Here is a 25,615-nt window from a genome sequence, read left to right on the forward strand (position 1 = left end):
CTTGATTACTGTAGTTTATATTTATGTATCTCGTAATCAAACCTATTTACTTTTTCTTTAATTTAGTTCTATCAACTCCGGTTTCTCAGGCTACTGCATTTAAGAAATTGTAGAGTAGGAGGATGGATGCCCAAAAGCTATACTTGACACAGTACAAGAAGCAAGACTGATAGCTTAAGGGTAGAAATAGAAAAATATATAAAAAGAGAGCATAAAAACTACAAAACAGCAGTATGGAATTGTTTAGTTTAAGGCCAAATATAGCACAGAACAATAACTAATAATAATTTTAAAAAACCATATTTGCTAATCTTCCCCACTTCTCATTACTGTCTTCCTGTAAAATGTCCTCTTTTCCTATAAACTGTATAACACCCATTGTTTTACAAATATACATGCAAGGTTTGGAACACCTGGGTGGCTCAGTTGGTTAAGCATCCAACTTCGGCTCAGGTCATGATCTCCCAGTTTGTGAGCTGGAGCCCCATATCAGGTGAGCTTGAGCCCTGCTTCAGGCTCTGTGCTGACAATGTGGAGCCTGTGTGGGATTCTTTCCCTCTCCCTCCTCTGCCCCTAGTGGGATTCTCTCTCTCTCTTTCCCTCTCTCTCTCTCAAAAATAATATAATATAATATAATATAATATAATATAATATAATATAATATAATATAATATAATAAATATTTTAAAAAATTTAAAAAAAAGATTTATGAAACTTAACTATGTCCAAGGTGAGTCAAGTCTCAACAGATTTCAAATAATATGTATCATATATACCGCATTCATTAGCTTTAGAATAAGTTAAAATTAATAACAAAAAGATAACTAGATATCATGTATGAAGGCAAGCCCTCACTGAAGTGATGACCTTTAAGGTGAGGCATAAATGAGGAGGAACCAGAATGTGAAAATCTGGAATAATCAGAGAAAACAACCATCAAAAAAGGGTCCTAAGTCAATGAAAATCTTCATATGATCAGGAACAGAAACAAGGTCAGTATGGCAGGACACACGAATGAGTAAGAGAATAACCTGGCATGAGATCAGAGAGGTAGGCAAGGGCCAGATCACGTGGATCAAAGTGGATTTTAATCTGCTTACTGTGAAAGAGGAAGGTTTAAGTAAGGAGTGACTTGATCTGATTTACATTTTCAAAATAATATTCTGGCAGCTCTGTAGAAAATGGACTGTAGGCAGAAAGGGGTGACCAGGTGTATTAATACTAGCCAGGGGAGAGATGATGATGGTGGCTTAGATTAATGATAGACAGATATAAATGGTTTCCAAATATGTTTTGGAGATACCATCAACTTAGCTGCCATATTTTTAATTTATTATTTTTTAAAATTTACATTCAAGTTAGTTAGCATATAATGCAGTAATGATTTCAGGAGTGGAATCCAGTGATTCATCCCCTACATATAACACCCAGTGCTCATCCCAACAACAAGCACATCCCCTTGCCCACTTAGCCCATCCTCCAACCCCAAACGACATCCAGCAACCCTCAGTTTGTTCTCTGTATTTAAGACCCACTTATGTTTTGTTCCCTTCTCTGTTTTTGTTATTTTTGCTTCTCTTCCCTTATGTTCATCTGTTTTGTATCTTAAATTCCACATATGAGTGAAGTCATATGGTATTTGTCTTATCTGACTAATTTCGCTTAGCATAATACCCTCTAGTTCCATCCATGTAGTTGCAAATGGCAAGACTGCATTCTTCTTGATTGCTGAGTAATACTCACACACACACACACAAATATATACACACCACATTTTCTTTATCCATTCATCTGTCGATGGACATTTGGTCTCTTTCCATACGTTGGCTATGGTCAACTGCGCTATTCTTCAACCAACTTCCCATATCTTCCCCACCTACCACATAGCTTTTCCAGTCATAGAGCCATACTATTCTCCTTCCCACATGCTCTACTCTCTGCTTTGAATGCCCTTACCCTTTCTGCTGCTTTGCCTACTTCAGTCCTCATTTCTTAAGGATTATGTTTAGGCAGTTATTGCCCCCTTAAACTGGGTTAGCTTTTCCTCCTTTGTGCTCCTATATATAGTGTATAAATCTCAGGCAGAGCATATCACTGTACATACAATTTTTAAAACTTATTCCTGACCTACTAAAACTCTATCAATGAAATGTCTTATACTAAGGTCTAGATAACCCAGTTCTCAACTTTTGGATAGAGCAAATACCAGTTATATTAAAATTGACAGTTGAACTGTGGATAAGAATATAAAATTGTTCTAGAAACCACACTTGTAAATAAAGTTATATTCTAAATATATTTAAAGAAAATATATAAGGTAAATACCTATGCTACATTTTTTTAGGAAAGGAAAAATTATTTGTATAATTAATATTCAATTCATTACATATTTATTTTGTGAATTTGGATTTTACAAGGTTTTTGCCCTTAATAAAAATATTTATTCTTACTCATATCTGACTCTGAATTCAATTATCCTAATTTTTCTCTTTCTAAATTTCTTTCCTTGATCTTAGTTTTTTTGAAATGGTGTTAGAAACATTTTTTTTAGGTAGGCTCCACGTCCAACATGGGGCTTGAACTCACAACCCCAAGATCAAGAGTCACATGCTCTACTGACTGAGCCAGCCAGGCACCCCAGAAAGGTTTGATAAGATCGTATAAAGGAAGAGAAGTATGTCAAAACCATCTTCAGTAGAATTAACAATAAGAAAATAACCAACTTTGATATATTTATACTTTGTCCAGGAAATAATACATGTACTCATCACAGGAAACAAATTCCATAATTATGTATGGTGATGGGTGTTAGTTAGACTTAACTGTGGTGATAATTTCACAATATATACAAATATCAATTATGTTGTATACCTGAAACTAATATAATGTTGTATGTCAATTATACCTCAATTTTTAAAATGCAAAAAAAGAATATATATAATGCTGGAAAACAGAACAGATGAAAAAATAGTAAAAGAGAAAAAGAACAAAAATAGTATCAAAGAGACAGAAATAAAGAGCAAAGAGGTCTGTTAGAATAAAAAGCTAAAGAATATATCTTTTAGTGGAGGTCATAGATATTTGAAAGAAAAATAGTACATATGCCTGAAAAATAATTCTCTCTCGTGTGTGATATATGTAAATGTAGACATGGTTGTATATTGATATTCCAGCTGTTTTCTAAAAATTAAAAACAACATAAAAGTTTAATGTGCTACAGGCTGTTTCTCTGATTACTCTTCCCCCCTTATGGTTATTATTTCTATCGTTTAGTGCTTTTTTTATAGAGAGATTATTTTTATGATCACTTACTATGCCATATGTATTAACCATTCACTCTAGAGTAAAACTTTCTCAAGAGAAATGAAGCTCTTCCCAAGTAGTGGGTAAATACATGACTTGTACATAAACAACTTGTCTCTCTGTGAATATCTAAGTGTTCCAAGTTTAAATATATAGTAGTGAACAGAAATAAGTAAAACTATAGTTACTGACAGAAAGAAGTCTAGTCTAGTCTGCTTTTAATACTAGAGAAGCACAAATCTATTGTGGTCCCATGACTGTGGTCTTGCAGAGATAATGTTTTAATATAAGTCAAGTGTCTGTAAAAAGTTACTAATATTAGAGATGTTAAAGAATCTTAGGGGAACAAGATTCTGAAGAAAAGATAGTGTAGCCTGGAGATGGGGTGGGGAGCAAAACAAAGGGCAACAGTGGGAGGTTTATAACTAGCAGGAAGCTGTGACAAGAAGTGACTTGGAGGCTGCCCAGGCCTGGCGGTTACAGGCACGGCAGGCCAGGGTTAGAGCAGTAGGAGCTACCTTCCTGGGTCATCCTGTACAGCCTCATTCCAATCTCAAAGTTGGAAGGAAAGTGTTCATAAACAGGCAGTCTGTGAGCAACCTCTCTGAAATAGTGCCCTACTCACAAGTCACTCTGTATCCCCTTACCTAGCCTTATTTTCTTCATAGCACTTATCACTAATTAAGATTAATCTTTACTGCTTATTTTGTGTGCACCCCGTTACATTGTGAGTTCCATGAGGGGAGGGATTTCGTCCGACTTTATTGCTTATCTCTGTATTTTTAGTACCTTGAATAAAATGAATATTTTTTGTATAAATGAATGAAAGAATAAATTGTCCCAATTTACCAGCCCCTTTCTTATCTATCCAAACCAGCCTAGATCTACCCTTTAACAATTCACTAGTCACCCTTCCACTTTCGATCCTTCCTTATATATTCCACCATAACGTACCATGCAAAACCCCATCTGTTTCTCTCTCCATATATATTTACACATACACACAAACACACACACACCCCTTACAGCATGTTTGTACACCCAACTCTCCTGCTGTTGACAACAGAGAAAAATGGTGGCAAGAAAGTAATCATTTATTATTGAGCATCTATTAAGCACCTATCATTATGTTAGTTATTTCCATAAATTATCTCAACATTAAAAAACAAACTCTCATAATTTTGTTGCATTTACCCCTCATTCATGCACATTTACTTAAACCAGTCCTCAGACTAACCTCTACTCTCTAATCTCAGACAAGGCAGTATCGTTCCCTGCTGTCCAGTGCTTATCTCTATCTGTCTCATCAATTTTGTTCCTTTCCAGTCCCTCATAGAGCTTGGAAGTCTATTACATGCTTTCATTCATGTATGTTTGACATGCTTCCCTCTTTTTGGATCTTTCCAATTAACATAGAATCATGGTCAAATATCTACCCATTAAAAAAGAAAAAAAAACTCAGAGTGACTGCTAATGGGCATGGAGTTTCTTTTCGTGGTAACAAAAATGTTCTAAAGTTAGATTGTGGTGGTGCTTGTAAAAGTCTGAGTATGCTAAAAACTACTGTACACTTTAAATGGGTGAATTGTATCATATGTGAGCTATATCTCAATGAAGTGATTAAAGATTCTCCCTTCAATTATTTCCTTTTCTCACTGTGTTTACTTGTTCATGTCCCATCCACCGCTTCTAAGCTACTTTCTGTAAGATCACACAGTGACTCTTAGAATAATCCGGTGGGTACCTTTTGCTTCTTATCTGCTCAATCTTCTTTCAAATAGGTTCTAAAACACACACGTGGTTATGTCACTAACCTTCGACCGATAATCCATTGCCTTATAGTGCAGTTATAATTACATTTTATGTCACTGAAGGCCCTTTAGAGTATGGTCCTGTCTCTCTTTCTCACCCTATCACCTTTGGTTCATTGCATTCTCCCATCATGATCTCTCTCTCACCTATGTGCAGAAAGTGTTTACCCTTTCTTCTGTGTAGATACCCTTTGCTCATGACTCTACCCAGTGTTCTCATTTATCCTTCAATCTATAGCCTCTCATTTCCCAGAAAACAGGATTGGATTCTGGCATTCTGGGTTTAGTGCCTATTCTGTATGTTTGTGCATACATACAGTGTACTTACCTCTATACTGAGTTTATCACAGTATATTGTAATTGTTTACTTATCCATATTTCCACGTTAGACAATGAACTCAAGCTGATGAGGGCAGGGACTTACCTTTCAACTTTTTACCCTTATTATATAATTTGGGTTTAGTAAAAGGTTGTTTTAAAAAGTGAATAAATTAATGCCTACTCTTGTTTTCTGTTTTCTCCTTGCCTCACTTCACAATGAACTCTGCACGTGTCCTCTAGGAAACAGTCTCTGATAACCTATCTAGCATTAGCATTTTATGATCTTTCTGTGATGATCAGTAATTCATATTCTTTTTATGGTTGTGTTTCTTAACAGAGAACACCATAAGGAAAAGAATTACCATGTGATGAATCCTTATGATAAGATAGGTACCACGCCAGACACTTTACGTGTATTATACCCCGTCTAGTCTTCTATGGGGTGAGCATTCTCATACCAGTTCTATATATGTGGAAATAGAGTCTAAGGAAGATCCAAGTCACACAACTAGTAGGCATCAGGGTTAGGAACTAAACTTCTTTCTTTCTTTCTTTCCTTTCTTTCTTTCTTTCTTTCATCTATCTATCTATCATCTACTTGCTTGTTTGTTTATTCTACTGTATCACACTGCATTGTATCACAAGACTTAACACTATGATATAGGATGGCTATAAAGATTATATTTGTTTTATAATATCCAGAAAACTTTGAGAATTAATCATGCATATTTATATGAATAGTGTTAAATAATGACATGATATATAGTAGTCCCCCTTATCTGTGGTTTTGCTTTTGATGGATTCAGTTATCTGTCATTGACCATGGTCTAGAAGCAAATGATCATCCTTCTGCCACATCATCAGGTCAATACTAACCTAACATTATGCCACAATGCCTACACATCATCCACCTCACTTCATCTCATCATGTAGGCATTTTATCATCTCACATCATCACAAGAAGAAGGGTAAGTACAACACAGTAAGATATTTTGAAAAAGAGAGAGAAACCACATTCACCTTTTATTATTGTATTTGTTATAATGTTCTGTTTTACTATTGGTTATTGTTGTCAATCTCTTACTATGCCTAATTTATAAATTAAACTGTATTTTAGGTAAGTATGTATAAGACAAAACATCGTATGAATAAGGTTTGGTACTATCCATAGTTTCAGGCATCCATTGGGGGTCTTGAAACATATCCCCCATGGATAAGGGTCAGGGGAACTACTGTATTCATTCTTCAAGAATATTGAGTGCCTACCATACTTAGAACATAATAGGCCATGTTTTTTATATAATATGAAAATAAATGTGATAAGTGGAAAACCCTCTAGTTAGAGTTTAATTTGCTAATAATTAACTACTTGGGGTTGTGGGCAAAAAAAGGAAGCCAAGGAAACTTAAAGCAAAAGTTTTAAATAATCTTTAGCAAAAGCTGATCTAGAAAAATTAGTATTAAAAACTTATTTGGTAAGGTAGCTCCTTAAAAAGTTAACATAGTATTACCATACAATCTAGCAATTCTACTTTGGGGTATATATACAAAAGAACTGAAAGCAGAGATTTAAACAGACACTTATATACCAATGTTTATAAAACCACTATTCACAATAGCCAAAAGGTGAAAACAACCCAAAATGTCCATGAACATATGAATGGAGAAAAAAAATATAGTATACACAAACAACAGATATATTATTCATCCTTGTAAGGAAGGAAATTCTGACACATGCTACAGCATAGATGAACCTTGAAGATACTATGCTAAGTAAAGTAAGCCAGCCACAAAAGGATAAATATTCTATGATTCCACTTCGATGAGGTACCTGGTGTAGTCAAGTTCCTGGAGATAGAAAGTAGAATGGTGATAGTCAAGGACTAAAAGGCAGGGGGTGGGGATGAGGAGTTACTATTTTAACAAATACAGAGTTTCAGTTTGGGAAGATGGAAAACTTCTGGAGATGGATGGCAGTAATGGCTGCACAACAATGTGAATGTGCTTAATACCACTGAATTACACTAAAAAATGGATAAAATAATAAATTTTATGCTATATTTTCTCCACAATAAAAAACATTATTTGAAGTCCTCACATGTTTAAAGTGAAAGAAAAACTATAATTTATACATATATTTGACCTATATATCTAATGTCTAAATGGACTATACCCATGTTCAAATATTCTACAAAGTTAATTTAACAAACATTTACTCTCCCATTGTCTAACCACATGCCTAGAATTTGGATTCAGAAAATACCAAAGATATATGACATTCTTCTAGATCTCTACTGTCCAGTCTGGTAGCCACTAGCCATATGGGGCTATTTAAGTTTGGATTAACTAGAAATAAATAAAATTAAACATTCAGTTCTTCAGTCACACTAGCCACATTTCAAATGCACAACAGCCACATGCAACTAGTGGCTACTGTATTGGACAGTGTAGATATAATGTATATTTCCATCAGTCACTGCAGAAAGTTTCACTGGACAGTGCTCTTTTACATTATACTAGAAATATTATATGGTAAAAATCACTGGCGTGTGTGAGGATTCAAGTCCCAGCGAGGTCACGAACTGAAAGGTTATTCTGCTTAATTCACTCCACTCATGTGGTTTCCATTTTATCATAAGCAAACTGAAAGCATGAGGAAGATATTACCCAGTGCTGTCTTGTCTAAAGATACCTGGGAGATCCAGTCAGATAACTTACCTCTCTCAATACAGGATCAGCTATTGAATTCAGATTGACAGCTCCTTCATAGGTCAGGTAATAGAACACGTTGAGGGATCGAACAGCCTCTGGTCCTTGCTGTTTATAGCCAAAAATGAGATCAATCCATTGGTGAAGCTGGCAGGAAACAAATTCACTCTCCAGGGCCTGAAAATAAAGGGCATAGATCATATTATTGTGCTGAATTTGGTTTTTAAAATATATAGAGAAATTTAGAACAAGCAGTAAAGTTTTACACTAAATTTACTGGGAATAGACTTATTCTGATGTCCTATTTTCCACCAGAATCTGTTCTCCTTTGTTTATAATTAGAAACTTTCTGGCACTTGTTATGCTGAATTATATTAGATTGCTTACATTTCAGTATTATTCTACAATACTGTAAGCATTGTGAGGGCCAGGACTGGGTCTGTCTTCATAATATTTGTAACTCAGGACCTGACAGTTACCCAATTCATGCTTCAAAGAGAGAAAACATGAAACATTTACTATCCACCTGAAATGTTTATGATTTTTCTAGATAGAAACCTTTTGTTGTCTATTGAAACAATTATATAACCAAATTATTTAGTGCTTTCAACTGAGTTTTTATGCCAACAAATTTGATCTTTGGAGGAATACTTACAATTCCTGAATTATAATTACTGTTATTATTCTAGGTATTAGTATCAAACCTGACCAAAAATTTGATGCTATTAACATAATAGTGCCCAATAAATAATGAATGGATGTAATCAAATGTTCAGCGGAAATTCTGGGCACCAGATCCACTTCCAACTCAACACTGCATTCCCAGTTACCAGCACTGTACCTAAAGCACAGTGAGTACCAACAAATGTTTGCTGCCTTTAATACAGTTATAAATATAAAAGAGGTTAAAAAACTGGAAACATTTTTATAAAAGTGTCCAGATTTATATTATTTAATGTTCTTCAAAATTATTTCACCATAAAAGTTTAGCATATGGACTCAATTATCAATAATTAATGCTATTCAAATCACAGAGCTCTAAGATAAGTGCTGAAGCTTGATTTGAAGTATACCAAATTATATCAGATGATGTATCTCATAGAAATTCTTTTTAGTGTAATAAGTATATGGCTGTGATATATTTTTGGTGTGGCTTATTATGTTATCAATATTATAAAAAGAAATCTGTTGGTTTTAAAACAAAATTGAGTAATCTCTATAGTAAGCAACCAATAAGATATAAACCATCTTGTGACAAAAGACATTCCTATTAGTTCACAGGTATACACTTGTGTTAAGTATTGCTTTATTAAAATAAGTGCCTGTGGGGGCACCTGGCTGGCTCAGTCAGTGGAACATGTGACTCTTGACCTTAGGACTGTGAGCTTGAGCCCCATGTTGGGTACAGAAATTATTTAAATATTTTTTAAAATCCCTATCTAAAATAAGTGCCTATGAATAAGAAAAGTATTTACAACTGAATTCAAATAATATACTTCCTTTAACTGATGATACTTAAAATGACTTCACAATATATCACATACTGTGTAAAATGCAAAAAATAATTCTGTAAATAAAACTCTAGGCAGTTCTCACATTGTAACGTATACCTGAATATGAAATAAAAATATTTAGCTAGCTTCAACTGTGAAAGTTACTGTTTTAGACATCTCTTATAAAACTCATTATATTTATAAATTTAGTAAATAGCTAAGAGAGCACAAAAGTGCTGCAAATGTTATTTGAAATTGGAGAAGAGGAGATTGTAATAAGTACATAGATTTAAAATTAATCTGAAAATTCAGGAATTATTAATGGAAGATGCACAAAAATGATACGTTTGTTTCATTAACTTGGGCCTTGAGTAGGGATGGGGGATTGGGGGCCATGTTTAAAGTGACACATAAAAACAGCAATTGTCTTAATTTGTGTGCAGTGCACTCCACACAAAAGCCCTAAATATGTTCAAATTAGAGCAAGCTGCTTGATTGTCACTGCAGTCTCATGTCACATTAATGCATGACAAACATTAAACCATACACTTAAATGGCAATTTATATCATTTAAATGTTTACTGCCAGACTAGCTCATCACTCATTTAAATGTGACTTTCTGACAGCTAATTTCAGTTAATTTTCTCCAATTCACTTAATTAGAACTTTCAATCAGGGAAGGACCTACACATATCTTTGGGCTTATATCCTTTTTAGTTGTTCAAAATCTGAGTTAATAAACTGCTGAAAAGCCCTCCAATAATAGATTAGCATGTAATATCTCTGAGTCTACAAAAAAAGTGTGACTATATGAAGCAATCTCACAGTAGGTACTCTTAGAAAGAACCTACACTTATTTATGTAAATAATACTCTCGCCAGTAGTTTAAATAAAAAACATTTAGTTCATATACACGCACTATGGAAACAATAAAAAAACCCTGCATCCAAGCTAATTAAAAATTAATGATTTCAAAATTGTTTAATAAGATAAAACAGTCAGGAGTCTCCTGAGTGTCCGTGGTGTTGTGATTTGAGACTATAAAATTCCAGAAGGCTCAGCAAATGATAAAGTACAAGAGAATTTTCTCAATATTAAAGCTCTAAAAACCAGTGCAATTTTATTTTATGTGTCATCAAAGAATTGCGAGTGTTCCTAATGTTGATTACTTCTTTATGCACATTCAAAAATGGTGAAGTTGGTGACGTTTAGATGCTTAAACCTTTATATCTTGATGCTACATCAGAACGTTAAGCAAAAATGCTGAAATGAAAGACACCGTATGCCCCTGTTATACCTCAAACACAGGTGCAGAGATGAGCTCTGTGTCCTGGCTCACCCCTGCCTTTACACCGTCATACTGGTCAATCCCTTAAGAGGTCGACTGGTAATTCACAGAATTATTGGCAAAATCTTTCCAAGAAATTGAGAAACAAATTATTTTCATGGGTAGATTTTATTTACATTTCTTAAAACTAAACTAAAAATCTCATTAGTGGTTTTCAAACATTTCTTGCAATTTACCAAAGCTTTAAAAAGGGATACAAAAGAACAATTGCTATGGTTATAAGAGTTCCTAAAAAGTTTAAAATCATTTCAGAAAAAGTCAGTTCAGGACTTTAACATCCTTTCAGTAGTAGTGAATGACAACTGCTTAACCAAAGGTATATAATAATAAAAACTTAGTAAAGATTTGAGGTAAGAGGTAAAGGCAAGCAGAATAAAATTACTGAAGGACAGAAATACAACTAATTCAAAATGGAATATCCTGAGAATACATCTCATATCTTGTTTTTGAAATTCAAAAACATAAATTATAAAACATATTAAAATTCTTTAAATCCCTTTATATGTTAAGATTTGAAAAAAACACTCTATATAAAATACATACATCCACATTTGTAGTCACAAAAAAATAGAAATACGACATTGCGATGCTGAGCATTTGTGATTTTTCAAAGCCTTTAGGTCAGACAGTCCTCATTAAGACTGGAGTTAAATACGGTTTGCAGCTAGGGGATAGTAACATTCTTCCCATGCTGCTCTCAAACCTAACCAATCAATTGTTAGTACTCCCTTAGCAGGCTAGATACATCATTTACATCCAATGTGTGCTCTGAGTAAAATTTGTAAAAAGAAAATCCACTAAAATGTCCAACACAATACAATAATATTCAACTCATCTGAGTTATTATAAAATAAATCAGTGACTAATGTCCAATTGTTAAGGATCAAATAAGTCTATGAAAAGACTATCATATGAAGCCTCACACAAATTGTCAATCCAATCCAGGGGGACTCATATTAGTCTTGACAAACTGTCTTGGGGCTGATATCTGCTTTCTTAATGAGATCTATTAAGCAGAGACTAAAACACTTGAGATATGCTAAAAAGTACAGTATACAGATGTCAAATACAAACACTTATTAGTAACTTTCATTTGTTTGGTCCACATGCAGAACATCAACAAATTCAAGCTTTAATATTATAAAGATAATAGTAAATTATTCATAAACAACTCATTTGTGTAATCTTGTGTCAGAAATAATTATAACATATATGAATATGTGTCTTACAATCAATCTCATTGAAAGAATGTAATCTGTGTTTTCCTGCCACTAACCCATTAAGGGAATGAATTATTTATGGATAAAAAATATTTTTTACAATTATTCTTGTTTCCTATAGTACAGTCAAATAATATGATAATTTATATAGAAATGGCTTGCTTTTTACTATTTGGGAATAAAAATTCTAAAATAAAAGGCATTAATAATGTGTTTGTTAATCTCTGTATGCTTTAGAGACACTCTAGCAATTTCCTTTTATTTTCAAACAAAATAATGTAAAAATGTAAAAATCAAGAAAAGCAATTTTATTTATTTAAAAATTTTTTTATTTTAATTATTTAAACAAATTTTTTAAGGTTTATTTATTTTTGAGAGAGAGACAGAGCACCAGCAGGGGAGAGGCAGAGAGGGAGGGAGACACAGAATCCGAAGGAGCTCCAGGCTCTGAGCTGTCAGTAGAGAGCCCAACACGGGGCTCAAACTCCAGAACCATAAAATTATGACGGGAGCTGAAGTCGGATGCTTAACTGACTGAGCTACCCAGCGGCCCCTAAAAAATTTTATTTTAGAGAGAAAGAGCACACCAGCGGGGAAAAGGAGCAGAGGAAGAGTGAGAGAATCCAAAGCAGGATCCATGCTCACCACTGAGCCAGATGGCGGTGTTCTATCCCACGAACCCTGGGATCATGACCTGAGTTGAAATCAGGAGTCGAACACTTAACTGAGTGAGCAACCCAGCCACCCCGAAAACCAATTTTAATTAACAAAAGAAAGGTAATTGTTTAATTCAAGACCTGAAAACCTTACTTGTGTATTATTCCCAAATTAATGCTAATATTTATTTATACTTTTGTTAAATGGTCTCATACTACACCATTTTTAAAAACCACTAAATAAAAGCTACTGATATCTATAGGACATGATTTTTATGAAAAAACAAAATGAAACAAAACCCAAAGGATCAAATAGTATTTACAAACCTTTAAGTACAGAAATAATTGCATAACCAGAAGAAAGTAGGTCTGTGTAACACAGATACACGTTTCTCAAGACCTATATCATCACTTCCATTCGTAGGTTTCTAGAAGACCTGATTCAATTCTGAGATTCAAAATGCATTAGCTATAAGTATCAAAGAAGAAAATAAAAATGACTGACTCACCCTTTTGCCTTGGTATACATTTAATTATAAGATGTATTTAATCATATTTTAGAGATTTTAAACAATTTTTATGTACCCTCTATACCCAACTTGGGGCTCAAACTCACAACCCTGAGGTCAAGAGTTGCATCTTCTTTTGACTGAGCCAGCCAGGCACCCCAATTACATTTTAAATGGAAGAATAAAAATTAGTTTTGTAAATTTTTAATTGTACTTTTATAAATTAAGAGTATTAATTCATTTGAGTGTTACATGTTTCAAAGGAGTTAATTTTGGGATTGGCCAGAACATTAAGAACTTGGAATTTTAAGTATTTTTCACTTCAAATACATGTAATACAGCCTTCTTCCTACACACACACACACACACACACACACACACACACACACACACACGCATATACACACACAGATTTAAAATGAACTGGTCTGTTATGTTTGCATGTGCTGGATTTCAAACACTAGTGGTAATGTTTCCTTAACATTGATATATGACCTTTGTAATTTACATTGAAGAAAGCTGTTTTTTTCAGCCTAATTAGAACTGTTTCAAATTTTCCTGCTAAATATATGATATAAAGTCCTTTCAACTTTTTTATTCTAGAGTTTCTTTCCATGTCAACTTTGTTCCAATCAAAATATGCTTTGAATTAAATGATTTTGATTGAATATGTGGATCACATTTCACTTCTAAGATTTAAAGTCCAAAAAGGAAAAGTTTAGCCTGTTCAAACAAAGCAAGAGCAGCCACTTTGCGGAAAGCTATTCACATTTAAGAAGACTGACAAATTGTTTGTGTGCACCATTAGGTCTAGTTTCTGCAATAGTTGCCAGATTTCCTGTCCCCCTAATAAGATACATTAACTCCTTAAATGCTGGCTCTGAATTTGTGATAAATCCAAGTAAATGTAGCAAATTTTTAATTTACCTATAAGTTCCTTCTTTTAAATAAATTTAAAGAACAGTAAAGAAAACTTGTATTATGTTATATCAAAATCTTCAGGAAACAAAGGTCACAGAAAAAAATCATTTTTTCTAATTGGACAGATACAAATTCAGAATATAAACTTACTTGCCAAATGGGATTTCCAAAAGTGAAAAATCCACATTAATCCTCATTTTTTTCTTAAAAATGTATTAAACTATAAAGAATTACTCGTTCAAATGAAACACAACAGTGAAAATGTTAGAAGATGTGGTGAACTATAATCTGACATGAGCTTAACACTGTTCTATATTAAGTACAAATATCATAGTGCTTCAGAATTCAGATATTTACCTTACTATAAATATATAACAAAAACATGAAACAAATTATATATTATTTACAAAGAAAAGTTTAACTTTGAAGGGTTAAAAATATGTGTGAAGCTGTAACATTAAAAACAATAAGTCATGAATGTCAAAGAAGAAAAAAGGAGAATCAAGGATTTAGGGGAAGAAACTGTGGGATGCTAAGAATAAAAATTATATCTGACAGTTAAGAAAAATGTAATTTAGTCACAACACATTGAAGTTCAGGCTGAAAAGCAGATAGAGAAATCACTAAAAGGAGTTCTGTACTTCTAAACTGCCCTTGAACTGTTGGGCAGAAGAAAGATTCTGGAGCTGGCAGTGCACTGTTCATTTCTACATTTATATCATTACTAAAGAAAAGTGTGAGTTAGTATCATATCTTGATATAACCATCAAGAACTCGTGCATCTTTTGGCAGGAGAATCATTCTGTCTACGATTGTTATTGTGTAGTTTTAAATGGACTAGTCAACCAGCTGTTATATATTTTACACACTGAAGGCCATGTTTCCTTTGAAATTCATAGTTTTAATCTCAACTGAAGTCTGTATTGCTGTGTGCCAAGATCAAAAGGATTAGGCAAACTTGTACAATTACCCTCCTTTTCAGAGAGATGATTTTTTTCTAATGTTTAAAATAGTCCTATATGCTGACATTTTATCCAACTATTTTCTTTAGAGCTACAGAACATTAAAACATTTAATTAACATTTCAACCTTAGGTCACTCTTAATCTAAAACCCAGGAATTCATAATATACAGATATTTTAAACTAGTTACAGTATAACACACATAGATGGAGCTCTAAAAAAATTCTATTTTACTAAGATCGAATGGGGAACAACTATAATTAAATGATAGATATACCCATCTATTTTATTATGTGTTTGCATTTTGCATGACTTCATGCAGAAAACAGTTCACAGAGCTTAAAGTAATGTGTATGCATCAAGATAAAATAAATTTAACATAAGAGAAGGTAATGCAAAAATAAGAAGTACATAACAGTGATGCCATGAAATTCTATAGACTTAGAGGTGTGCCGCATATTTGTTCCTAAGCTTTCTAGCAGGCAACATAAAGAAAGAAACACGAACACTTACAAGAGTCAAAAATGACCATAATGTAAAAACAAACCAGATGGCCTAGAAAAACACATTATTTCTATTCCTGAGATAAGAAATTCCTCCCTTGGCAATATGATGGAATGCAGGTATGTGACTCTCAGAGGGACTGACTTAATCCTGGGATAGATTTAAAGTATAGACAAATGGAGAGACTACATATTCTTCAGGCAATCCTGCATAAACATTATTTCTCTTAGGTGAGGCTTTGAATGGTAAATTCTAGATTACACTCCATGACAAGTACCTGGAATGCAGCCATTTTATTTTGTCAGCTAAATGTGGAGCCACATGTTTCAACAACAGCTAACTGAGTCACAGGACTAATAATATCTCAAAAATGTGAAGAGTATGAGGAGAAAGACACAAACAAGCCTCTATGGAAGGCAGGCCCACTTTCACCTGAAAGGGGTAGTAGCCTATGCTAGGCTAAGACACATTCAAGATTCTCCTCAGAAAGTAATTTTGGGTTCACTTTCCCACATAGATAAATAGACAACAAAAGTTTCCAAATGCCACCATGATCTCCTAATACTACAGCTGTTAAAATGTTTAAGAGTGCTATAGTTAAATGCTCAACCTTTGTAAAAGATTTAGGAAAGTATCATTGGAAAATTAATATTGAACACTGTAAATTATTGTTATGCTCTTTGAGGTAAACTAGTTAAAAAATACACTTAAGTAATTACAGTATTAATCTAAAATTCTCAATTATCCATCTATGTATAGAAAAAAGAAAAGATTTCTTCTTCAACAACATTGAAAATATATTACTTTGCTGTGTGAACTTCTGGAGTTTTTATTTTATAGTCACTTACAAAAGGAAGGAAAACAAAACCAAAAAAAAAAAAAAATTAATCCCTTCCCATTTGCTTATCCACATAGATCTGATAAATACTAGCAGTCTCTTGCCTTTGAAGATGGCCAGACCAGAATCCCTACTTATTGCCAGATGTAGTTTAATCCCATGGGGACTCCAGACAAAAACAAGGAGCTGTCTTCATGGCACCAATGATTCCCTGGGCTGAATGCTATAAACTTATATTGGCAAATCAAAATCCTTGGCAAAATAGAACACTTATTATATCACCACTTCCAAGACTATCCAATAAAAAAAAAACCTGAACTGAGGAATATGATGCAAAGTTGAATATTTTTTTAAAGCATTGACAAGTTCAGCCAGAAAATTACATCTGCAGTTATTCTGTGTATGTAACTATATACACATACATTATGTAGGAATAAAAGTCTTTTTTTTTTCTCAGTGATCTCTATACCCAATGGGGGCTTGAACTCATGACCCTAACTAAGATCAAGAGTTGCATGCTCTACCAACTGAGCCAACCTGGCACCCCTAAAAGTCTTTTTTTCATTCTACAACTTTTAATACCAGCATTTCAGTCATCCATTCAATCAACAAACATTTATTGAGTGCTTACTATAAATTTTGGTCTATGCTAGACTCTGGGGGTAATGAGATGAGATGTCCCTTTGGAGGAAGAATAGGGAGGCAGGCAAAAGGTGATCTCTAAGATGACTACAACAGCCTATGTGAGAAGTACTAAGAGCCTCAAGAAAACAGCAGTGGGAGTGAAGAAGAAGGGACAGATTTCAGAAAGATTGAAGTTATTATTTACACCAACTGATAACTACTGTGAAAGGTGAAGGAAAGGGAGTTCAGGATGATACCCAGGTTTCAATTTTGGACCTTAATTATACTGGAGAAGGAAGAGTTTATATGGTAAGAGATTAACTCAGCTTTGAATTTAGTATTAATATTTTGTACTTTTTAAAATAGATTTGAACTTAACCCTAAGCTTTATGTTTTGAATCTAAGGCTGCTAATTATAACACAAACATATATACTACTTAAGTATTAAAATATGTTCATGTTCAATGCTGGAATGCCCCCCCACCAAAAAAAAAAAAAAAAAAACACAACTGGGAGAAACAAAATGATCACCAAAACATTATACCCATGCTGTCCAACAGAAATATAATGCAAGCCACATGTATAATTTAAAATTTTCTAGAAGCTACACTAAAAAAAATTTAACAGGTGAAATTAATTTTAAGATAGCGTATTTAATTGAGAATATTAAAAAATCATTTAAAAATATAATCAGTATAAAACATTTTGTATTGAATCTTAGAAATCTGGCATAAATTTTATACTTCCAACATATAGCACTTCTCAATTCAGACTAGTCAGATTTCAAGTGATCAACAGCCACATATGAATAATGGTTACAACACTGGACAGTAAAGCTTTATTCAGTTCCAAATACTGAATCTGCATTCAGATTTTTTTATTGAATTATAGTTGACACACTATGTTACATTAATTTCAGGTGTACAACACAGTGATTTGACAACACTATATGTTATACTAGGCTCACCACAAGGGCAGCTACCACCTGTCACCATACTATGCTATTACAATACCATTGACTGTATTCCCTATGCTGTACCTTTCATCTCAGTTGTATTCACATTTTTACAGCATTTCGATGTAAGATAGAATTCAGGGATTAACAACATTTAACCTTCTTAAAAATACAGATTCTCTTACTGAAAATAAAGGTAAACCTTACAAGGCACAGGTACCTGCACACCACAGAATGACCTTTGATGCAGTTTTAAAGAGGTCACTACAATTCATAGTGCTAGAATGGCACTTCCCAGCGAAGAATGGCTAAATCTTAGGACATGACAGCAGAAATAAAACATCTTCAAGTATGAAACAGACATAATGTTCTTCACTGTATATTCTTTAGCCACTTACAAATCTCTGAAGAATTGTGGCAGCATTCAAAAGAAGGCATCATCACTACCCTCTCTTACACTAAAGGTAAAGGCCTAATTCTAGCAACTCCGATGCCATTTTCAAACTTCATCCTCAAAAGTCCTTGGTTAGAATTCTTATGTATTGTCTACACAACTGTATCAGCTACAGTCCATACAGCCATGGACTACAATTTAGTATAGAGAACACAACATTTGCTGAAAGCCAGTTATATGAAATCTGTAGGCAATATGGATATATTCAGAAGCCTCATAAAAAGTACCTCATTTTAGTAGCAGACAGAACTAGCTTCTGTTTGCCCACTCCTAGAAATTCCTTAATATATGTAATAATAGTCTATGATTCTCTAAATAACAATTAATCATAGGTCTGATTCCTTCTGAGTTATCGGTGAAATAATGTCTAGTTAATAGGGTCAGTCTTGTTTAATTATTTTTATGCAGCCATAATTAAACAGGCAATATGAGATAAATCTAAACTTCTTGAAATATTTAAGTAAATTTCTTATTTATGCTTCCTTACCTCCCCTTTTACTTCTTAAGTAATCTCTTCTCTTTCTATTATAGATAACACCACAAAAAATGTTTTTGCTAACATTACCATGCCCAACTGTCTGAATCCAAAGGATGCTTATCCCCCTTCACCTCTCTGGGTTATGGCGTTTATGTTTCTCTCTCTTCTGTAAGCTTCTTTGATACCTTACCTCCAGATTCTCTTTCTACATTGCTGACTTTCCTTCTCACTTTTTAAAAATTTCTATTTATTAAAAAAAATTTTTTTAATGTTTTTATTTATTTTTGAGACAGAGAGAGACAGAGCATGAGTAGGGAGGGGCAGAGAGAGATGGAGACACAGAATCCAAAGCTGTCAGCACAGAGCCTGACATGGGGCTCGAACTCACAGACTATGAGATCATGACCTGAGCTGAAGTCGGATGCTTAACTGACTGAGCCACCCAGGTGCCCCCCTGCCCTTTTTTTTAAAGTAAGCTCTATGCCCAACATGGGGCTTGAACTCATGATCCTGAGATTAAGAGTTGCATGCTCTACCAACACAGCCGGCCAGGTGACCCTTCTCGCTTTTTAATGTAGGGTCTTTTTCATCTACCTCCTTAGTGTTAGTTCTTCTCATGATTCAGTCCCAGGCCCTTGTTTTTGATGTAACTCAGGTTAGTTGAGCTAGACCTCCAACTACCTTAATCGACAATTATCACCATTTCCAGACTTTCAAGTCCAAAATGTCAACTGCCCACTGGACTACTTATTTTGGTATGCTTCTGGTAACTCAAACCTAATGTATCAAAAAAAAATGAATAATTTTTCCTCCTAAACTTGCTTCCTTTCTTGCTTTTTTGATTATGGATATAGTCCTTCACCCAGCCAATTCAGAAATGTGGCAGTTATCTTGACTTTTCCTTTTTCTTCTTCCTCTAAAACCTTATCTAATCAGACAGTAAGCCTCCAAAATATCTTTCCAATTCATTCTTTATTCCTCTTCCACTACGACTATTTTTGGTCGTGTGCTTCATCATTTCTTAGTTCAGTTATTCTAACACTATCCAAACTGTTCTCTTTATCTCTAGAACCCTCCCCACCCCTTTCAATCCCTCCTCCATACTAACTGCTATCTAAAACCTGGCTAAGTCACGACTCTCTTTTAAACTTTTTGATGCTTCTCTTTTCCCTGAAGCAGTGGATCTCCAACTTTAACACACTAAAATCACATGGAGGACTTGTTAAAACACAGATTGCTGGGCTCCCCTTGCCAAATTTTCTGTTTCTGTAGATCTGGACTTGAGCCCAAGATTTGCCTTTTTAACAAGTTCTCAGGCAATACTGATGCTTCTGGCCTGGCAACCACCTTTTGGAGTCCACTCTGCCAAAGAAAAAAAGTTCAAACTACTGACAAGCCATTAAAGTTGTTCACACAATCTGGCTCCAGTCTTATCTTTCCATAGGTATTGCTCACATTTCTCTTACACACATATTGCGCTCTACCTTCTGAATAAAGTATAGCTCATGTACTATACTGTAACAAGATCTTTGTTAACACTGCTTCTTATATCTGTAATGCCCTTTCCAGCATCTTGCTCCTCCCTGGCAAACTCCAACTCATTCTTAAAGACTAAGATCAAATGTAGTTTCCTACAGTTAAGACTTCCTCAACCTTTTCTGGAAGTAAAATAAAGTATTTCCTCATTCTGTCTCAGAGTAAAAGGAAAAAAAATTAACTAAGTATGGTGGCAGATGTTAACTAGACTTGTTTTGATCATTTCACAATATATACAAATACTGAACAGCTATGTTGTACATCTAAAACTGTTATATGTCAATTATATCTCAATTAGTAAGTATGTTTTAAAAATCACATATACACACATAAAGAAATAAAATGTCAAATGTTTTAATGGCAGCTTGTGTGTCTCCTTCATGGTCCACAAAGGTATTATATTTTTTGTTACATAATACTATATATTATCACAAGTTATATGTTTATATTAGTTTCTTATTTATTGTCCATCTCCCTCACTAAACAATAAAGTTCCACAAGGGCAAGTACCATGCTGTATTTCTCACTATTATATTCCCAAAGACTAATAAGCAGAAGGAGGTCACAAAATATTTGTTGAATGAATACACAAATACATCACTTAATCTATTTCTCTAATTAGTTACTGCCATGTCTGTTTGATCTTCGTAATGACAGCCCCAAAAGGGCAGGTGTCATATTCTTCCAATTTTGTGATCACAGACCTAATTACCCAGTAGGCCCTTAATAAATGTCTGTTGAATGAATGAATGGCATTTAAGAAATTCTCGTGATTTTGCACAATTCAGTGTCTATGCTGTGGGACTATGATCTTCAAGCATTGTATGAGAAGCATGAAATTGACCACAGAAACTTTATCCAGTTGATACAGTGCTAATTTGCCAGAATTTTAGAAAATGTGAAGAATTTCTGTGATTACTAGCCATTGCAGATAAGATGTCTACAGTTTGTTAACTGAACAATCACATTTGGGGTAGGATGATTACATGGAAGGGATGAAAAAGTGAAGTAGATGTTACAGTATCATCTTTCAAGGTTTTATTTTCTCTTGAACAATGTCAGGAAGATGGATGCAAATGATGTCAATCATAAACTTGGCAAAGGCTCTAGAAAGACAATATATTATGCAGGGAAAATGCATCTGAAGGTCAACATGGAAGAAATTCACTAACCAACTAAACAACAACATAATAACAACAGCAGCACTTAACATTTATTGAGTGCCTTTGATGCACCCAGTTTTGCGCTAAATGTTTTACATGGATTATTTTATTTAATCCTCACAATAATCTTATGAGATAAGCATTACAGTTTTAAAAACTGGTTTACAAATGAGGCTAAAATGCTAAGTAAATTGCCTAATGTCACACAGCTAGTAAATGTCAGAGTTGCAGCAGGAACCCAGATCTGACTCCTAAAGCCATGTTATTAACCACTACATATCCTCTTGAAAAATTCTTTAACAGAATGGTATATGCCAAAGCCACATATAAAAATTCTAAAAGTATGAAACATTTCATACTATGAATTCCTGTCAATGAGTTTCTCATATACCATTTGTTGACATCATTATTAAGAGCTGCTAAATCTAATATGCCACGTCAACCTGAAGGCTTTATTTACAGATCCTTTTGTTTTTTCAACTTATTTATTTACAGGTTCTTTTGTTCTTTTTGGTTTTACATATGAAAACTAATACTTTCACTTTGTATTACAGTTTATTTTTCTGTGTTCCTCACTAAAATGTGAGTTCCTGAAAGGCAGAAATTTTATCGGCATCCTTGGAACTGAGCACATAGTACACATTCAATAAATATTTACAGAGCTGAGGAAGAAATTTATATTCTAGGCCACTTTTTCATTAATTTAACTGTACATTCATTGGGAGGGTTTTAAAAATCATACTTAAAAAAATCACCCTTTAGAGCAAGGTAAAGAATAAAAACATATTTGTTAATTGCTACGTCCAAAAACTCTTAATACAGAAACAATACGTTAAACTATTTGGGGATAAGAATTAACAACCAGAGCTCATTGTGATTTCTGAACATTCACAGACATTAGCAACTTAAAAAAATGTGATTTCATGTATTTTAATGTGTATCATATTTTATTTTGACACACAAACTACTTAATTTCTTTAAATCAAACTACCATGTAAAAAGAACCAAGAAAATTTCTCTCATTTCCTAGTTAAATAAACATTTTCACTTAACTACCCAACCCAATATGTGTTTTTGTTACTTTTGGAAAATGTTTTAAATACTTTCATGTAATAACGCTGTCTGGAATAACCTACTCAGGATACTGATGCCATGTTTTTCTTTTCTTTTTTATCTCTTTTATTCTTAAAAAGCACAGCACAAACATTATTTGCATTTGTGATGTAAATATCTCTTAAATGTGCCAGTTGGCAAACACTTTTAAATTTAACTACTATAATAATAAACAACAATGTCAAACAAATAAATCTGTTTTGAGATTTTTAAAAAGCTTTCCAGATAACTCCTATGATAAGCCTAAGACATACTAGAGTACTGTAAAATCAGAGTTGAAATCACGACCTTTATCAGGTTAACAGAATTGGATCAAGGACATAGATGTATTTGTTCTGAGAGGCCACCATTTTCCTCCTTTGTTGTTCAAAATATAACTCTTTTTTGTGGAATATCTACCTTTTCAGTTAAATTCAACTCAAAGGAGGCAGTTACAAGGCCAGAACCTATCAACTATATTATAAGCATTTAAATTTTTCTTAAATATGTAGGTGAAAAGACAAACAGCAAAGCAAGAGTTAATTGAAACATTCCTCTTTAGAGCAACTGCCTTGAGGAGTGGGGGCTGGTGGATGGCGGGAGGGGGGAGCAAGGCCGAGAGATGCAGAGTTAATCAGGGAGCAAATCCAAAGCCAGGCATGGATAGGCCTCACTAATGAGCCTCAAGTACCCTGCAGTGGTTTTCAAACTTAACTGGCTTCAAACGATGCCACCCCATGACAGAATGCAGCTAGCCATAAGAGGAGGGTGATTAGAATAAATGACTGGAGTAATTAACTCTGATGTGAAACCACCTGATTGGAAAAGAGAAGCCAAGAGCTATTTAGCTGATGGTCTTCCAGTAGAAAAAGGAAGCTTTCCCTTTCTCTTGTGTGGGTGTTCAGTTAGAACTCAACTCTTTCAAGTAGGTATTTGGTAGCACTAATGAAAAGCAGCTTTCATTCAAGGGCCTCTCAAGGGCCTTCCCATTCATTTTGAAAGGGGAAGAAAATAAAAGCTTCAAAGTAGAACTAATTTACTTTACTCCCCTACCTCTTGGTGAATTTTTGCATTAGTGAAGTCGGCATTAGTATTTATGCTACCAATCTACCTCCAAATAATGTCATCAAATATCCCAAATTTTTATTTATGAAATAACAAGATAAAAACAAAACTTTAAAATTCCCCCTTCTTTAAAAATATTTTACAATATCCATGTACATACTGAATAAACATATTTTTAATTTATCAATCACACTTTTCAAAAAGCTTAAAAATGTTTACATAGATAATTGTTCATCAGGGTCAATGCTTCTTTTATAAGTGCCATAGGAATTATTCTTCCTACGCAAGAGACCCTTGTGGAAAGGGAGGAGGTTTTAAAGTACCAATGGGGTACATTTGTTTTTGAAGAGAAAACAAAAAAACAAAAAACGAAAAGAATGTTAAGGCAAGGAAAAAGAGTACATACTTGCGCAAAAAATAGCTTTCTTGCAGTACAAATCGAATCCAGCCAAGGAATCCAATACACTTTCTAGTGTGCTTTATTTTACAAAGAGAGGAATTATAAAGACTGGGGGCATTACTACCTGCTGTTTTACAAGTAATCATCAATTCATTGGGCCAATGTTGTTCTGTACCTGCTGAGTTAATGTTCCTCGACACACCCCTTCCCCTAAAACAGGTTCACAAGCTGTCCCGTACCAACTAACGGTGTAGTAGCGCCTGTAACTTAGCAAATGTTTACGCCTAAACTTAGATTTATTTGACAGCTTTACACCTTTGGGCATGATATAATTAAATGTTTTGACAGCTAAACAGAAACTGTATAAATTTAAAAGCTATTAGGAGCTCAGCATCTAGAATCAAAATGAAGTAATTTGCTTATACCCTGAACCACTTTTAGCAATGCATTCCAATAAAAAGCACAAAGACAGGAGTAAATGTCGGTACAAATATTTTAGCTAATTCTTTCAAATTTCTTCTATGAAAAATATTCCCTTTATAAATATTGATAATGTCTTTAACATCAACAAAGGGAATATAAGCAGATTTAAGATTACCAATACAACCCTTAAACTCTGTCTCCGACTATTTTCTATCATTTTAGAAGTGACAGTATAAAAAAGGCACAGACTAAGAAATAGTATATTTATATATTTTTACTTTTTTAAGATTTATTTTCTTAAGTAATCTCTACACCCACTGTGGGGTTCGAACTTATAACTCTGACATCAAGAGTTGCATGTTCTACCAAGTGAGCCAGCCAGGCCCCCCAGTATATATTTTTAAAGGTCACCACTATATGGTATTTGAAAGGATTTAAAGCAACACAAAGAGAATGAGTGGTTCTTCAAACTCAGCCATTAAAAACTGAAGAGTCATCCTCATTCTCCAAGGTGCTAGGCTCCAGATTTTCACAGTATTCTGTGCTGCTTGGTTCTCTCAGATGTCAATTTTCACTTCTCGTGGAAGTGAGAAATCACAATGCTCCTAAGTCACTACTTACCTTCAGAAAAACCCACTGTTCATTATCTAACCTGCAGAAAAGGTTCCCATCAGTAGTACTACTCAAATACATAGATTAAAAACCTCTCTAAAAATTAAAAAGGCAAAGTCGTCCATTAAACTATCATTTTAAAAAAGAAAGCTGATTTATTTCACTGTATTGCATCATGTTATCATTCTGGAGAGCACCTACAGCGTACTGGCTCATAG

The 25,615-nt window shown here is 34.0% G+C and overlaps 1 protein-coding gene across 8 annotated transcripts in view; it reads right to left on the reverse strand.

Annotated features, from left to right (window-relative positions):
* Positions 1 to 25,615, reverse strand: part of LRBA (LPS responsive beige-like anchor protein) — a 779,818-nt gene that overhangs the window by 72,406 nt on the left and 681,797 nt on the right. For all 8 annotated transcript variants that reach the window (XM_060655634.3, XM_060655639.3, XM_060655638.3 and 5 more), the window contains one exon: positions 8,154 to 8,321. In XM_060655634.3, the coding sequence (XP_060511617.2) occupies positions 8,154 to 8,321 (168 nt within the window). The remainder of the gene's footprint in view (positions 1 to 8,153; positions 8,322 to 25,615) is intronic.

This window comes from Panthera onca, chromosome B1, assembly GCF_046562875.1.
Source record: "Panthera onca isolate mPanOnc1 chromosome B1, mPanOnc1 haplotype 2, whole genome shotgun sequence".
Taxonomy (NCBI): Eukaryota; Metazoa; Chordata; class Mammalia; order Carnivora; family Felidae; genus Panthera; species Panthera onca.